Source organism: Salvelinus fontinalis, chromosome 17, assembly GCF_029448725.1.
Source record: "Salvelinus fontinalis isolate EN_2023a chromosome 17, ASM2944872v1, whole genome shotgun sequence".
Classification (NCBI taxonomy): Eukaryota; Metazoa; Chordata; class Actinopteri; order Salmoniformes; family Salmonidae; genus Salvelinus; species Salvelinus fontinalis.
In genome coordinates, this window is record NC_074681.1 from 24,821,269 (window position 1) to 24,834,946 (window position 13,678).

General features: G+C 42.5%; 1 protein-coding gene across 2 annotated transcripts in view; it reads right to left on the reverse strand.

The window, feature by feature from the left end:
• The window catches only part of LOC129814023 (hypoxanthine-guanine phosphoribosyltransferase-like), a 39,163-nt gene extending 27,428 nt beyond the window's left edge, over positions 1 to 11,735 (reverse strand). The window contains exons 1-4 of one of the 2 annotated variants that reach the window (XM_055866765.1): positions 11,555 to 11,735; positions 11,249 to 11,355; positions 8,494 to 8,677; positions 8,132 to 8,197 (exon numbers count right to left, since the gene is read on the reverse strand). In XM_055866765.1, coding sequence (XP_055722740.1) covers positions 8,132 to 8,197; positions 8,494 to 8,677; positions 11,249 to 11,355; positions 11,555 to 11,605 — 408 coding nt within the window. In that variant the 5' untranslated portion in view covers positions 11,606 to 11,735. The remainder of the gene's footprint in view (positions 1 to 8,131; positions 8,198 to 8,493; positions 8,678 to 11,248; positions 11,356 to 11,554) is intronic. The other variant, XM_055866764.1, reaches the window with a different exon arrangement.
• Positions 11,736 to 13,678: the final 1,943 nt, after the last annotated feature.

Sequence of the window (13,678 nt, forward strand, 5' to 3'; positions counted from 1 at the left end):
GGAAGGGACAGCCAGCCAATACCAGACACCACATGTTGGGGACGAAATATTGGCATCTGGGCAAAACAACAGCTTCCTACCCCGTCATCCAGGGGCATGATCATACTCCTGATTATTAATGCTAGCAGTGTGACTTTCTACATGATATTAGTGATTACACAAGGCATGTCTAAAGGATGCCTTGCTTATCTGCTTAATATGAACCAAGGCATTCTCAAGAGAAGACATCCCAAACATGATGTGTGAAAACAAACTTAGCTACATACAGTAGTAGTGCTGTCATTTCACGTGAAACAAAGGATGCAGTCAAGCAGAAATGAAGCCATGCTGAGTTGATGCTTTGTCTGTCTGGGGCTCAGTAGTGTCATTAATTCCTTCCAGACAGTAAAGAATTATTAACCTTAATCCTCAATCCAGACAGTGTAAACTACATGGATACAAACTGTAAGGTGTGACATAATAATACTAATGATCAATTAGCATAATCTCTAGCTAGTATCTACAGTACATCATTAATAAAAAGTGGCAACTTTCCCTAGGCCGCAATTACTTAATCTAAAATATTTCACACACAGTCCAAATATTCTCTGTGTAGAAAAGCAATAGAGAAATGAGTTAGACTCACCACCCCATAACTCAATGGTTCAGCATGTTCCTACACACTGACATCCAAGCCACGCCTCACTACAGGGTGTACCAGTGTGTGTACAGCTTGTGTGTGTTTGATTTATATGCCAGCAGCATCTCCCTCGCTGACCTATGATCCCATTAATGGCTGTATGCACACAAACAGATTAGACTAAGCCATTGTGTTGTTCTTCAGGGACAATGAGCATTAGTGACATTTCTATTATGACATCTGCAGTTCTTTAAACAAAATGTACATTATCCTCCTAATATAATCTATATAAGTAGAAGGACTATTGGTCGCAGCAGTGACAGAAATAGTGATAAATTCTAGTCCTGGCAGAAAAGGAAAAATGTGGTAATAACTCTGATCAGGGCCATTACTAACCACAGCCATTGATTTGTGCTCCAAAACTTCTGTGACACTTCTTCTGAGAAGAGACATGGGGAAGACTGCCCCATTGTGGTTGCTGAGAGACACTGCCCAAATCTCACTCAGTTCAGATTAACAACAACTACTACTGAGAAACACATGATCATGATCATATCCACTGCTTTCAAGACACATTTTAGTTTTTTAAAATCAGTACCGGTATTGGCTCATAACTATATCTGCTAATAGAGGTTCTATTTCAGTGGACTCAGTATCGACATCTCACTATGGGACACTTCTTCTTTTGCAGGTCATTGGTTGAAGCCTTATTCAATCACGCCTAACAGGCCAATCAGAGCTTTGTGGGTGTACGCCCTGTGTCTATATAACACCCTGCACTGCTCTGGTTTCCTCATTCTTCGCCTCTTCACAAGTCTATTTGGTTACTAACTCATTAAGCAGCTTTCTTCAGAAAACTAGCTCTGAACTTAACTGTTCCTTTCGGCGTGGGTTACAACCCCACCACGGAGCGTTGAGTGGTTTATTTTCTATTTTCAGGAATTCTGCTTTACCAAGTGAAGTTACCTCAGTTAGCAGCGCTTTTTGTTGTTGGCTAGCTACAGTACACCTGTTGCCTACACACAACTGCCGTTGTTAGCTAGCTAGCTCCACTGCTTTAGCATCCCGCTAATAGCAGGTTCCCACACATTTGACCTACTTCTACCCAGGGTCTCTAGCTCTGTCAGTTCCCACTGTTCGGAGTTAGCTAGCTGAACTTTTGAATGTCTTGGCTAGTTAGTGGGCTAACGGCACCACTGGTGTTTTAGCTAGCAACCTCTGGGCTAAAACCCCATTTGGGTTGTTTGGTTAGGATGCGCGGTGCTACTTATTCAGTGTGTTACCCCACCATTGAAGCACCATACTTTTTACATTCCCCTGTGAAAGATAACCCAGCCTTTTGTTCTACCTTGAGTTACTTGGTTTACACACCGAGTTGGCACTTGGTATCGCACGCAACGGCTCGGCTAGCTGGCTATCATCACTCAGGTGAAGATAGCCAGCTAATTAGCTAGCATCACTGTTGGCACTACTTTCAATACACCAAAAGTATAAAGACAGGATTTATTTCCCACCACCCTGGTAAATAAAGATTTCTGTTTCTACTTACCTGGCTCAAGCTCAAGTTACCCCGTGTTTCTCCCAACTTCACGTTGTAGTGGTAGCGCGTGGCTAGCTAACCCCCCGGTAATTCCATTTGCTTTGTCCGTCCGGTCGAAAAGAGATATCGACAGGCTTACCGGCCAAGTTGTTAGGGAAGGGGGAGAAAAATCAGTGCAAGCCTAGCAAAGCTTGCCATGGCAATTGTGGTCATTGCATATCTGGAACGGATTCCCATCCGCATCCCTCATTGACCCCGCTAGTTGAGTGCATTGCGCTCAGCTGGGCTCTGGTGTCCTTAGACGTAGAGCGAAGTACATGGAAAGTATTGCCCAGGCCTCGTACTTGCTCGAGGACGACTCTGTTGACAACAAATTCTCAGAGGAAGGAGAAGCTATTCAGGCATCTCCTGCTTCAGGATGATTAGGAGAACCCCCACCTTTCCCAGGGCGTGGACCTTAATTCCGACAAAATCCAGAAGTGAGGACGAGGGCATGTCTCTAGCCGCATCAGGCAGCGCCCTCTCTGACCAGGAGATGGATTTATGGCACCTCAACAAGCATCTGAGAGTCTACAGATTTCGAATGCTAATGCATGGTATGCTGTTTGATTCAACTCTGAGTGGTTCACCACAGTAGAACTTCTTATGGCTGCAATCCCGGTAACGGGATCGATATGACAACAGCCAGTGAAAGTGCAGGGCGCCAAATTCGAAAAACAGAAATCTCATAATTAAAATTCCTCAGACATACATGTGTCTTATATCATTTTAAAGGTAATCTTGTTGTTAATCCCACCAAAGTGTCCGATTTCAAATATGCTTTTCAGCGAAAGCACTACAACCGATTATGTTAGGTCACACCAAACCACAATAAGCACAGACATTTTTCCTGCGAAAGATAGCAGTCACAAAAAGCAGAAATATAGCTAAAATTAATCACTAACCTTTGATGATCTTCATCAGATGACACTCATAGGACTTCATGTTACACAATACATACATGTTTTGTTTGATAAAGTTCATATTTATATAAAAAAAATCTGAGTTTACATTGGCGTGTTACGTTCACTAGTTCCAAAAACATCCAGTGATAGTGCATAGCCACATCGTTTCAACAGAAATACTCATCATAAATGTAGATGATAATACAAGTTATACACATGGAATTATAGATATACCTCTCCTTAATGCAACCACTGTGTCAGATTTCAAAAAACCTCTACGAAAAAAGCAAACCATGCAATAATCTGAGACGGAGCTCAGAACAAGAGTCAAATTAGCCGCCATGTTGGAGTCAACAGAAACCAGAAATTACATGATAAATATTCCCTTACCTTTGATTATCTTCATCACAATGCACTCCCAGGAATCCCAGGTCCACAATAAATGCTTGATTTGTTCGATAATGTCCGTTATTTATGTCCAATTAGCTACTTTGGTTAGCGCGTTTGGTAAACAGTTCCAAAGTCACAAAGCGCGTTCACTAAAACGTGACGAAATGTCCAAAAGTTCCGTAACAGTCAGTAGAAACATGTCAAACGATGTATTGAATCAATCTTAGAATGTTGTTAACATACATCTTGAATAACGTTCCAACCGGAGAATTGCATTGACTTCAGTTGAGCGATGGAACGGAGCTGCCTCTCACGTGAACGCACGTGGTCACCTCATGGCAGTGGTTACTCATTCCTGTCTCATCCGGCCCCCCTTCACAGTAGAGTCATCAGACAAATTTCTCTTGACTGTTGACATCTAGTGGAAGCCGTAGGAAGTGAAAACTCATCCATATCTCGCTGTAATTTCAATGGAAGCTTGGTTGAAAATCTACCAGCCCCAGAAAAAATCCAAACAGGAAGTGGAACTTCTCAGGTTTTTGCCTGCCATATGAGTTCTGTTATACTCAGACATAATTCAAACAGTTTTAGAAACTTCAGAGTGTTTTCTATCCAATACTAATAATAAAGCAACTATGACTGAGGAGCAGGCCATTTACTCTGGGCACCTCTGTGCACCTTTCATCCAAGCTACTCAATACTGCCCCTGCAGCCATAAGAAGTTAAGGATGCTTATTTCCATATTTGAGTTTATCCTGCATAGAGGAGATATCTAAGGTTCGTCTTCGAGGGCATAGCCTACGAATATCTCACCTTATCAGACGGTCTGTTCCCTTGCCCCACGGACATTCACAAAGTGTGCAGAAGCCGCCCTAGCACTCCTACGGGAGAGAGGCGAAGGGCGTACAGTGAACGGCGTATGGTCAGAATCTATAAGTACAGCCCATATCAATGTTCTCGAGCTCTACACTGTGTTACTAGCCCTCAGGCACTTCTGTCCATTCCTACAGGGCCAACATGTCCTGGTCAGGTCAGACAATAAGTCTATGGTGGCTTATATCAACAGCCAAGGACGAATGCGCTCTAATCAACAACACTCTCTGGCGAGAGAGATCTTGCTATGGAGCAGATAAGATCTGTTTGTCTCAGAGCAACGCATGTGCCAGGCAGACTAAACTCAGGTGAGGATTTACTGTCGTGGTAGAACCCCCAACCAGGAGAGTGGCAAATTTATCCCGGAGATGTCGAGGTGGTGTAGTGGCATTATGGCAGGGCTTCCGTTGATCTTAACGCATCGCAGGACAACGCGCACTGTCGCTTGTTCTTCGCGATGAGAGATCACAACGCTCCTCTAAGTGTGGACGCGCTGGCCCACAAGTGGCTTTACGTGCTTCTGTACACTTTCCCTCCAGTGGGCCTGATCCCCCCCCCCCTACTCTGGAGAGACTGAGAGCAAATGGTCTACCCCTAATCCTGATAGCACCGCATTGGCCCGGGAAGCCATGGCAGAGAATGTTCTCTCCTGTATGCGCCAAACACAGGCCAAAATAAACTCAGCAAAAAAAGAAACGTCCCTTTTTCAGGACCATGTCTTTCAAAGATAATTCGTAAAAATCCAAATAACTTCACAGATCTTCATTGTAAAGGGTTTAAACACTGTTTCCCATGCTTGTTCAATGAACCATAAACAATTAATGAACATGCAGCTGTGGAACGGTCGTAAAGACACTAACAGCTTAGAAACGGTAGGCAATTAAGGTCACAGTTATGAAAACTTAGGACACAAAGAGGTCTTTCTACTGACTCTGAATAACACCAAAAGAAAGATGCTCAGGGTCCCTGCTCATCTGCATGAATGTGCCTTAGGCATGCTCATGCTGCAAGGAGGCACGAGGACTGCAGATGTGGCCAGGGCAATAAATTGCAATGTCCGTACTGTGAGATGCTGAAGACAGCACTACAGGGAGACAGGACGGACAGCCGATTGTCCTCGTAGTGGCAGACCACGTGTAAACAACACCTGCACAGGATCGGTACATCTGAAATCACACCTACGGGACAGGTACAGGATGGCACCAACTGCCCGAGTTACACCAGGAACGCACAATCCCTCCATCAGTGCTCAGACTGTCCGCAATAGGCTGAGAGAGGCTGGACTGAGGGCTTTTAGGCCTGTTGTAAGATAGGTCATCACCAGACATCACCGGCACCAACATCGCCTATGGGCACAAACCCATCGTCGCTGGACCAGACAGGACTGGCAAAAAGTGCTCTTCACTGACGAATTGCGGTTTTGTCTCACCAGGGGTGATGGTCGGATTCGTGTTTATTGTCGATGGAATGAGCGTTACACTGAGGCTTGTACTCTGGAGCGGGAGCGATTTGGAGGTGGAGGGTCCGTCATGGTCTGGGGCGGTGTGTCACAGCATCATCAGACTGAGCTTGTTGTCATTGCAAGCAATCGCAACGCTGTGCATTACAGGGAAGACATAATCCTCTCTCATGTGGTACCCTTCCTGCAGGCTCATCCTTGTTCTGTGCGTGATTTCCTGCAAAACAGGAATGTCAGTGTTCTGTCATGGCCAGCGAAGAGCCCGGATCTCAATCCCATTGAGCACATCTGGGACCTTTTGGATCAGAGGGTGAGGGCTAGGGCCAATCCCCCCAGAAATGTCCGGGAACTTGCAGGTGCCTTGGTGGAAGAGTTGGGTAACATCTCACAGCAAAAACTGGCAAATCGGGTGCAGTCCATGAGGAGGAGATGCATTACAGTACTTAATGCAGCTGGTGGCCACACCAGATATTGACCGTTACTTTTGGTTTTGATCCCCCCTTTGTTCAGGGACACATTATTCCATTTCTGTTAGTCACATGTCTGTGGAACTTGTTCAGTTTATGTCTTAGTTGTTGAATATTGTTATGTTCATACAAATATTTACACATGTTAAGTTTGTTGAAAAAACACGCAGTTGACAGTGCGAGGACGTTTCTTTTTTTGCTGAGTTTATATACACACACTACCGTTGAAAAGTTTGGGGTCACTTAGAAATGTTCTTGTTTTTCATGAAAACATACATTAAATGAATGAATAGGAAATGATGAAATGATGAATAGGAAATATAGTCAAAACGTTGACAAGGTTATAAACATTATTTTTTTATTGAAATAATAATTGTGTCCTTCAAACTTTGCTTTCATCAAAGATACCTCCATTTGCAGCCTTTCAGACCTTTGGCATTCTAGTTGTTAATTTGTTGAGGTAATCTGAAGAGATTTCACCCCATGCTTCCTAAAGCACCTCCCAGAAGTTGGATTGGCTTGATGGGCACTTCTTACGTACCATGCGGTCAAGCTGCTCCCACAACAGATCAATAGGTTTGAGATCCGGGGACTGTGCTGACCACTCCATTATAGACAGAATAGCAGCTGACTGCTCCTTTCCTAAATAGTTTTTTCATAGTTTGGAGCTGTGCTCTGGGTCATTGTCCTGTTGTAGGAGGAAATTGGCTCCAATTAAGCGCCGTCCACAGGGTATGGCATGGTGTTGCAAAATGGAGTGATGGCCTGACTTCTTCAAGATCCCTTTTACCCTGTACAAATCTCCCACTTTACCACCACCAAAGCACCCCAGACCATCACATTGCCTCCACCATGCTTGACAGATGACGTCAAGCACTCCTCCAGCATCTTTTTATTTTTTCTGCATCTCACGAATGTTCTTCTTTGTGATCCGAAACACCTCAAACTTTGATTCGTCTGTCCATAACACTTTTTTCCAATCATCCTCTGTCCAATGTCTGTGTTCTTTTTCCCATATTAACCTTTTTTCTTTTTATTGGCCAGTCTGATATGGCTTTTTCTTTGCAACTCTGCCTAGAAGGCCAGCATCGCAGAGTCACCTCTTCACTGTTGACGTTGAGACTGGTGTTTTGCATGCCAGTTGAGGACTCTGTTTCTCAAACTAGACACTCTAATGGACTTGTCCTCTTGCTCAGTTGTCCACCGGGGCCTCCCACTCCTCTTTCTATTCTGGTTAGAGACAGTTTGCGCTGTTCTGTGAAGGGAGTAGTACACAGCGTTGTACCAGATCTTCAGTTTCTTGGCAATTTCTTGCATTGAATAGCCTTCATTTCTTAGGACAAGAATAGACTGACGAGTTTCAGAAGAAAGTTATTTGTTTCTGGCCATTTTGAGCCTGTAATCGAACCCACAAATGCTGATGCTCCAGATACTCAACTAGTCTGAAGGCCAGTTTTATTGCTTTTTTAATCAGAACAACAGTTTTCAGCTGTACTAACATAATTGCAAAAAGGGTTTTCTAATGATTAAGTAGCCTTTAAAAAATGAACTTGGATTAGCTAACACAACGTGCCATTGGAACATAGGAATGATGGTTGCTGATAATGGGCCTGTGTACGCCTATGTAGATATTCCATTTAAATCAGCCGTTTCCAGCTACAATTGTAATTTACAACATTAACAATGTCTACACTGTATTTCTGGTCAATTTGACGTTATTTTAATGGACGAAAAAAATTGCTTTTCTTTCAAAAACAAGGAAATTTCGAAGTGACCCCAAACTTTTGAACAGTAGTATGTATATATGTTATACTTCTTGTGTACAGCAGGGCTACTTACCTTTCCAGTCAGGAAAGAGAGGTCTTCAGCTCCAACGATGTGGAGATCCTCTGTGGACTGATCATTCTACGAGAAAGGGAAATATTTGGTCAAGTTTGGTCTAAAAGCTTACAGTAATGTAGAACATTAATAATACTGTCATAACATAAAAAGTATATTAATGACAGCTGTAAATGACAACAGCCATGACTGAAGCCCATACCAGGCATACAAGGACCGGAGAAAGAAACACTACAATTCAAGCTGTGACAATTTTACCTCAAGAAAAATATATCTGATTTCACAGGGTCTTGGATTGGATTGCATCATGGAGGAATTTTCCACTTGTCCAGCATAAAAAAAAGTGTTATTTAGATCCTTACCACATAACTTTTGAGGCGGATGAAGTTGACACTCATGGGCAGAGTGTGGTCTGAGTTACGACTCAGTGCTTTGATCCTCTCCACCAAGTCAGCACAGAACTGGTACCCGGCTTTCAGAACACATAGCACCACAATGTCATGGTCCCCCAGGTCACCCATTATGTTACGTGCAAGCCGCTCTGTCCTGCAACACAAGTATGAGAAGGAAAGGAGTAAAGCCTGTCGCATGCTTTCCAATCAAAACAGTTTTATGACAATTCTGTGACGTTTTTGTTCATTTTGATGGTCGGCAGGTTTTTATCCAGCTCTTCGAGCACATTTTTTTTTCTTTTCTTGGAGCAAGTCGGTAGTTCGGTAGCCGAAGTCTACAACCCTTCATCTGTGATTGGTCAACAGTACTACTCCTAGTAGGAGTGGGAAATACGGTTAGGATTCTTCAATGAAGTGTTTGTTGTCATTCAACGAGACATGCAAATTTTTTCACTTAAGAAATACTTTACGAAACATCTTAGTTAGATGTAAAATTGTGTGACTCACATGCTGACCAAACAGCCTTGGCGAGTGCGTCCGCATTTTGACTTTGTCTATCCCCACCAGGCACGTTCATGACATGCAGGTTAAAATACCAAAACCAACTGTGAACCAACTATATTCATTTGGGGTCCGGTCGAAACAGAGATGAAACCTTTCATTGACATTTAGCTTGCTTGCTGCTGTTGCTTGCTAATTTGGGAGATAAAAATTGGATTGTTATTTTACCTGAGATGCATATGGTCCTTTTTTTTGCTGGATCTTTGTAGAATTTTGACCCATTTTGAGTCACAAAATCATGTGTGCTCTACTTATAGAACCAAGTTCTATTTTAGCATAGTTTATTTTAGTGACTGGCTACGCATACGCCCGTTGAGACGCGCAACAGTTTGTATGAAATTATTGAATAACATGTATGTGTACATTTATTTTGCAATGCGGGCGGTTTGGTCAGCATGTAAGGGTGTTTTTAGATATAGTTTTCTTTAAAAGAACCGATCTCAGTCCTCTTTAAAGTGAACTCCGGGGTAAAAAAAAGCAAAATAACTAAGTTCTCTATGTCTTCACACTGCCCTTGCCTTTGAATGAGGACTCAACTCTTTTGCCAGTTCAGTTCACCTATTTTGTGATCCGAGTCCTCTTTTTGCATTCACATTGCTAGGTTTATAAAGTAATCAAGATCTTTTTCCAACATTCACTCAATGCACTCTGGGTTTTTACAAAGTGTAGACTTTACCGTGAAGTGCATACTTACAAGCCCTTTCCCAACAATGTGGAGTTAAAAAGTAAGAAAGATCCAAGGGTCCTATCTGAGATATATGAGAAATAGCTTATCCTGTAATTATTATTTTGTTTTCAAGCCATTCCATCAGTACGAGTTATCAGAAAGCTATATATACACACCTACTTACATTTTGGAAGTGAATAGATTGCATTTAGTTAAAAGATGAGAGATAATAATTGTAATCAGAAGATACTAATAATATTTACATGTCAATAGTAACAGAATAAATAGCATAAGAATAACTATAGATTAAATAATTCTGTAATTGAAAACTGTACACCCAATTTAGGCTACTGCCCCTTTAAGAGCTAGAATCGATTTTGTACCCTGTTGTAATTCTCACCAAATATGTTGTCTTCTCACACGTCTTCAAACCCCTTCAGGTCCCGTGTGGCTCAGTTGGTAGAGCATGGCGCTTGCAACGCCAGGGTTGTGGGTTTAATTCCCACGGGGGGACCAGGGTGAATATGTATGAACTTTCCAATGTGTAAGTCGCTCTGGATAAGAGCGTCTGCTAAATGACTTAAATGTAAATGTAAATGTAAGTGAATTAACAGCTTATAAAGCTGTCTTAGCTTATAGTTCACATATTGCAAACAAATAATTTGAACTAAAAACTGAATCTCTGGCCTCCCGAGTGTCGCAGCGGTTTAAGGCACTGCATCGCAGTGCTTGAGGCGGCACTACAGACCCGGGTTCGATCCCAGGCGGTGTCACAGCCGGCCGTGACCGGGAGACGCGCGAGGCGGTCGCCAATTGGCCCATTTGGCTTTTTTCTTTTTCCGAGCGAAGGTCTTTTAACCTTTTACTGCAGTGGGCTAAATCAGGGACAGAGTGTTTCTTGGTAGTCTTAAACAAATGTACTTTGAAACAGAAATATACATATGGTTATAGACTTTTAAAAATGAAGACACCTGTACCATGTCAGATATAGAGTTTAAATGTATTCAATTTTGAGTTTGTATCCCAATATTACACTTTATATACATCTCAGAAGACTGAAATATAACAAAACCGTATGACATAGAAACACTTTTTTCTGCGAGTAATATGAATAACCTTCCACCCATGAGACCACTAGAGGGCGATTTGGTCATTTGACTGCAGGAAAGGATTTTAAGTGATTATGCGAGTCACAGACATTCAAGTCGACTAGCCGACTTCTGCTAAGAGCAAACCGAACCTAGTATGCAGGCGCCTTTCCTCAATCCAATCTCTCACCAAGCTGCCCTCCATCTCTATATGCTGTAGGTAGGCTATTGGCTTTGCATTCTCACACACTCTGATAACATCCCGATAATGGATTTTAATTACTTCCCCTTGAGGAGTGGGTGACTGATAGTCTTGTAGTTTCCCAATGTCAGTGATCACACAGAAAGAAATATGCAAGTGAATTGGTATATAGGCCTAACGTTACTGCATTCATGCTATATAGTTTACCTGTCCATGATGACACCATGTGGGATGTAAACACACTCTAGATCTCCAGAATAGTGTTTTGGATAGTTAAAAAGCTCTAAACTGTAACCTGGCCAGTCATCGTTGATCTAGGATGGAAAATATAGTATTCATTACAAATATTATTTACATACCGTTTAAGTTCCATGCATGCAAGAACACAGTAGACTACAACTTTAGCTACTTTGTTGCACATGAGGTTTACACATCATGCACTCATTTTATGTCGACCTCTATCACATCAGTTCGGTAGGCTATCACTTTCCCAACCAATTTCATTGTAATTACCACAATTCCTCCGTATTTTCCGCAAGTTTGAATGGTCAAATCGTCTGCCATGTTGTTTTCTTGAACCCGAACTAGTTTTCAGAGCCGCAGTAGTCACAAGTCAGTCGCAGATCGTGGCGGAGTGTCGAATCACGAGGGAGGAGGAGCGCCACTTTGAAAGAATGTTCTCTTCTCGCCTAAACAAGCAATGCGTGAAATTGCCTGGAAACACAAAGTTGTATTTTGGCGGTAGGAATGTGAGACTATATCCCCATAAAAATATAATTGTCAACTTTACAAGATGCTGGTAGTGCTCCCCTGAAGCATGCTACTAAGATAAAAATACATGCAAGAGATGCTCGCGCACGTGTGATATACAGTTGAAGTCGGAAGTTTACATACACCTTAGCCAAATACAAATACTACGTTTTTCACAATTCCCGACAAAGACAATACAAAGGGGGAAATATAGCATGTATGTCAACTGTTCTATGGAGGGAGGTGTGTGTGTGTGACTGCATAAGAATGGGACTTTGAGGGAGGGTGAATATGTGTAGGAGGGCGGTAGAGAATATGTTGTATGTGAATGAAGTCGATGTAAGGATGGGTGTAAATGAGTCGAAAAAGGGAGGGCGGGAAAAGACGGGAGGTTTTGACACGTTTGGCTTGGGTGGGCAAGGATGGGAGGTTGACCAGCTTGGCTTGGGTGGGCAAAAAAAATGAAATTGAATATTTAAAGAGGAGCTGGGTTGGAGAGGTCTATGCTGCCACTTAATGTAGTAACCACAGAGGTGTAGGCATCCTGATAAATAAGAATACACCCTTTTCCCTTACATCCCAGCACACTGACCAAGAAGGACGTTTTTCTAATTTTGAATTGTATCCTACATGGGGAAAAATACACATTGATTTCATTGTATATCCCCCCAGGGGCAAAAGTGGTGTTTTTACAGTTGAAGTCATAAGTTTACATACACCGTAGCCAAATACATTTAAATTCAGTTTTTCACAATTCCTGAAATTTAATCTTAGTAAAAATTCCTTGTCTTAGGTCAGTTAGGATCACCACTTTATTTTAAGAATGTGAAATTTCAGAATAATAGTAGAGAGAATGATTTATTTCAGCTTTTATTTCTTTCATCACATTCCCAGTGGGTCAGAAGTTTACATACACTCAATTAGTATTTGGTAGCATTGCCTTTAAATTGTTTAACTTGGGTCAAACATTTAGGGTAGCCTTCCACAAACTTCCCACAATAAGTTGGGTGAATTTTGGCCCATTCCTCCTGACGGAGCTGGTGTAACTGAGTCAGATTTTTAGGCCTCCTTGCTCACACACGCTTTTTCAGTTCTGCCCACAAATTTTCTATAGGATTGAGGTCAGGGCTTTGTGATGGCCACTCCAATACCTTGACTTTGTTGTCCTTAAGCCATTTTGCCACAACGTTGGAAGGATGCTTGGGGTCGTTGTCCATTTAGAAGACCATTTGCGACCAAGCTTTAACTTCCTGGCTGGTGTCTTGAGATGTTGCTTCAATATATCCACATAATTTTCCCTCCTCATGATGCCATTTATTTTGTGAAGTGCACCAGTCCCTCCTGCAGCAAAGCACCCCCACAGCATGATGCTGCCACCCCCGTGCTTCACAGTTGAGATGGTGTTCTTTGGCTTGCAAACCTCTCCCCTTTTCCTCCAAACATAACGGTGGTCATTATGGGCAAACAGTTATTTTTGTTTCATCAGACCAGAGGACCTTTCTCCAAAAAGTATGATCTTTGTCCCCATGTGCAGTTGCAAATCGTAGTCTGGCTTTTTTATGGCGGTTTTGGAGCAGTTGCTTCTTCCTTGCTGAGCGGCAGTTCAGGTTATGGCGATATAGGACTCGTTTTACTGTGGATATAGATACTTTAGTATCGGTTTCCTTCAGCATCTTCACTTGATCATTTTCTGTTGTTCTGGGATTGATTTGCACTTTTCGCACCAAAGTTCGTTCATCTCTAGGAGACAGAACGCGTCTCCTTCCTGAACGGTATGACGGCTGCGTGGTCCCATGGTGTTTATACTTGCGTACTATTGTTTGTACAGATGAACGTGGTACCTTCAGGCGTTTGGAAATTGCTCCCAAGGATGAACCAGAATTGTGG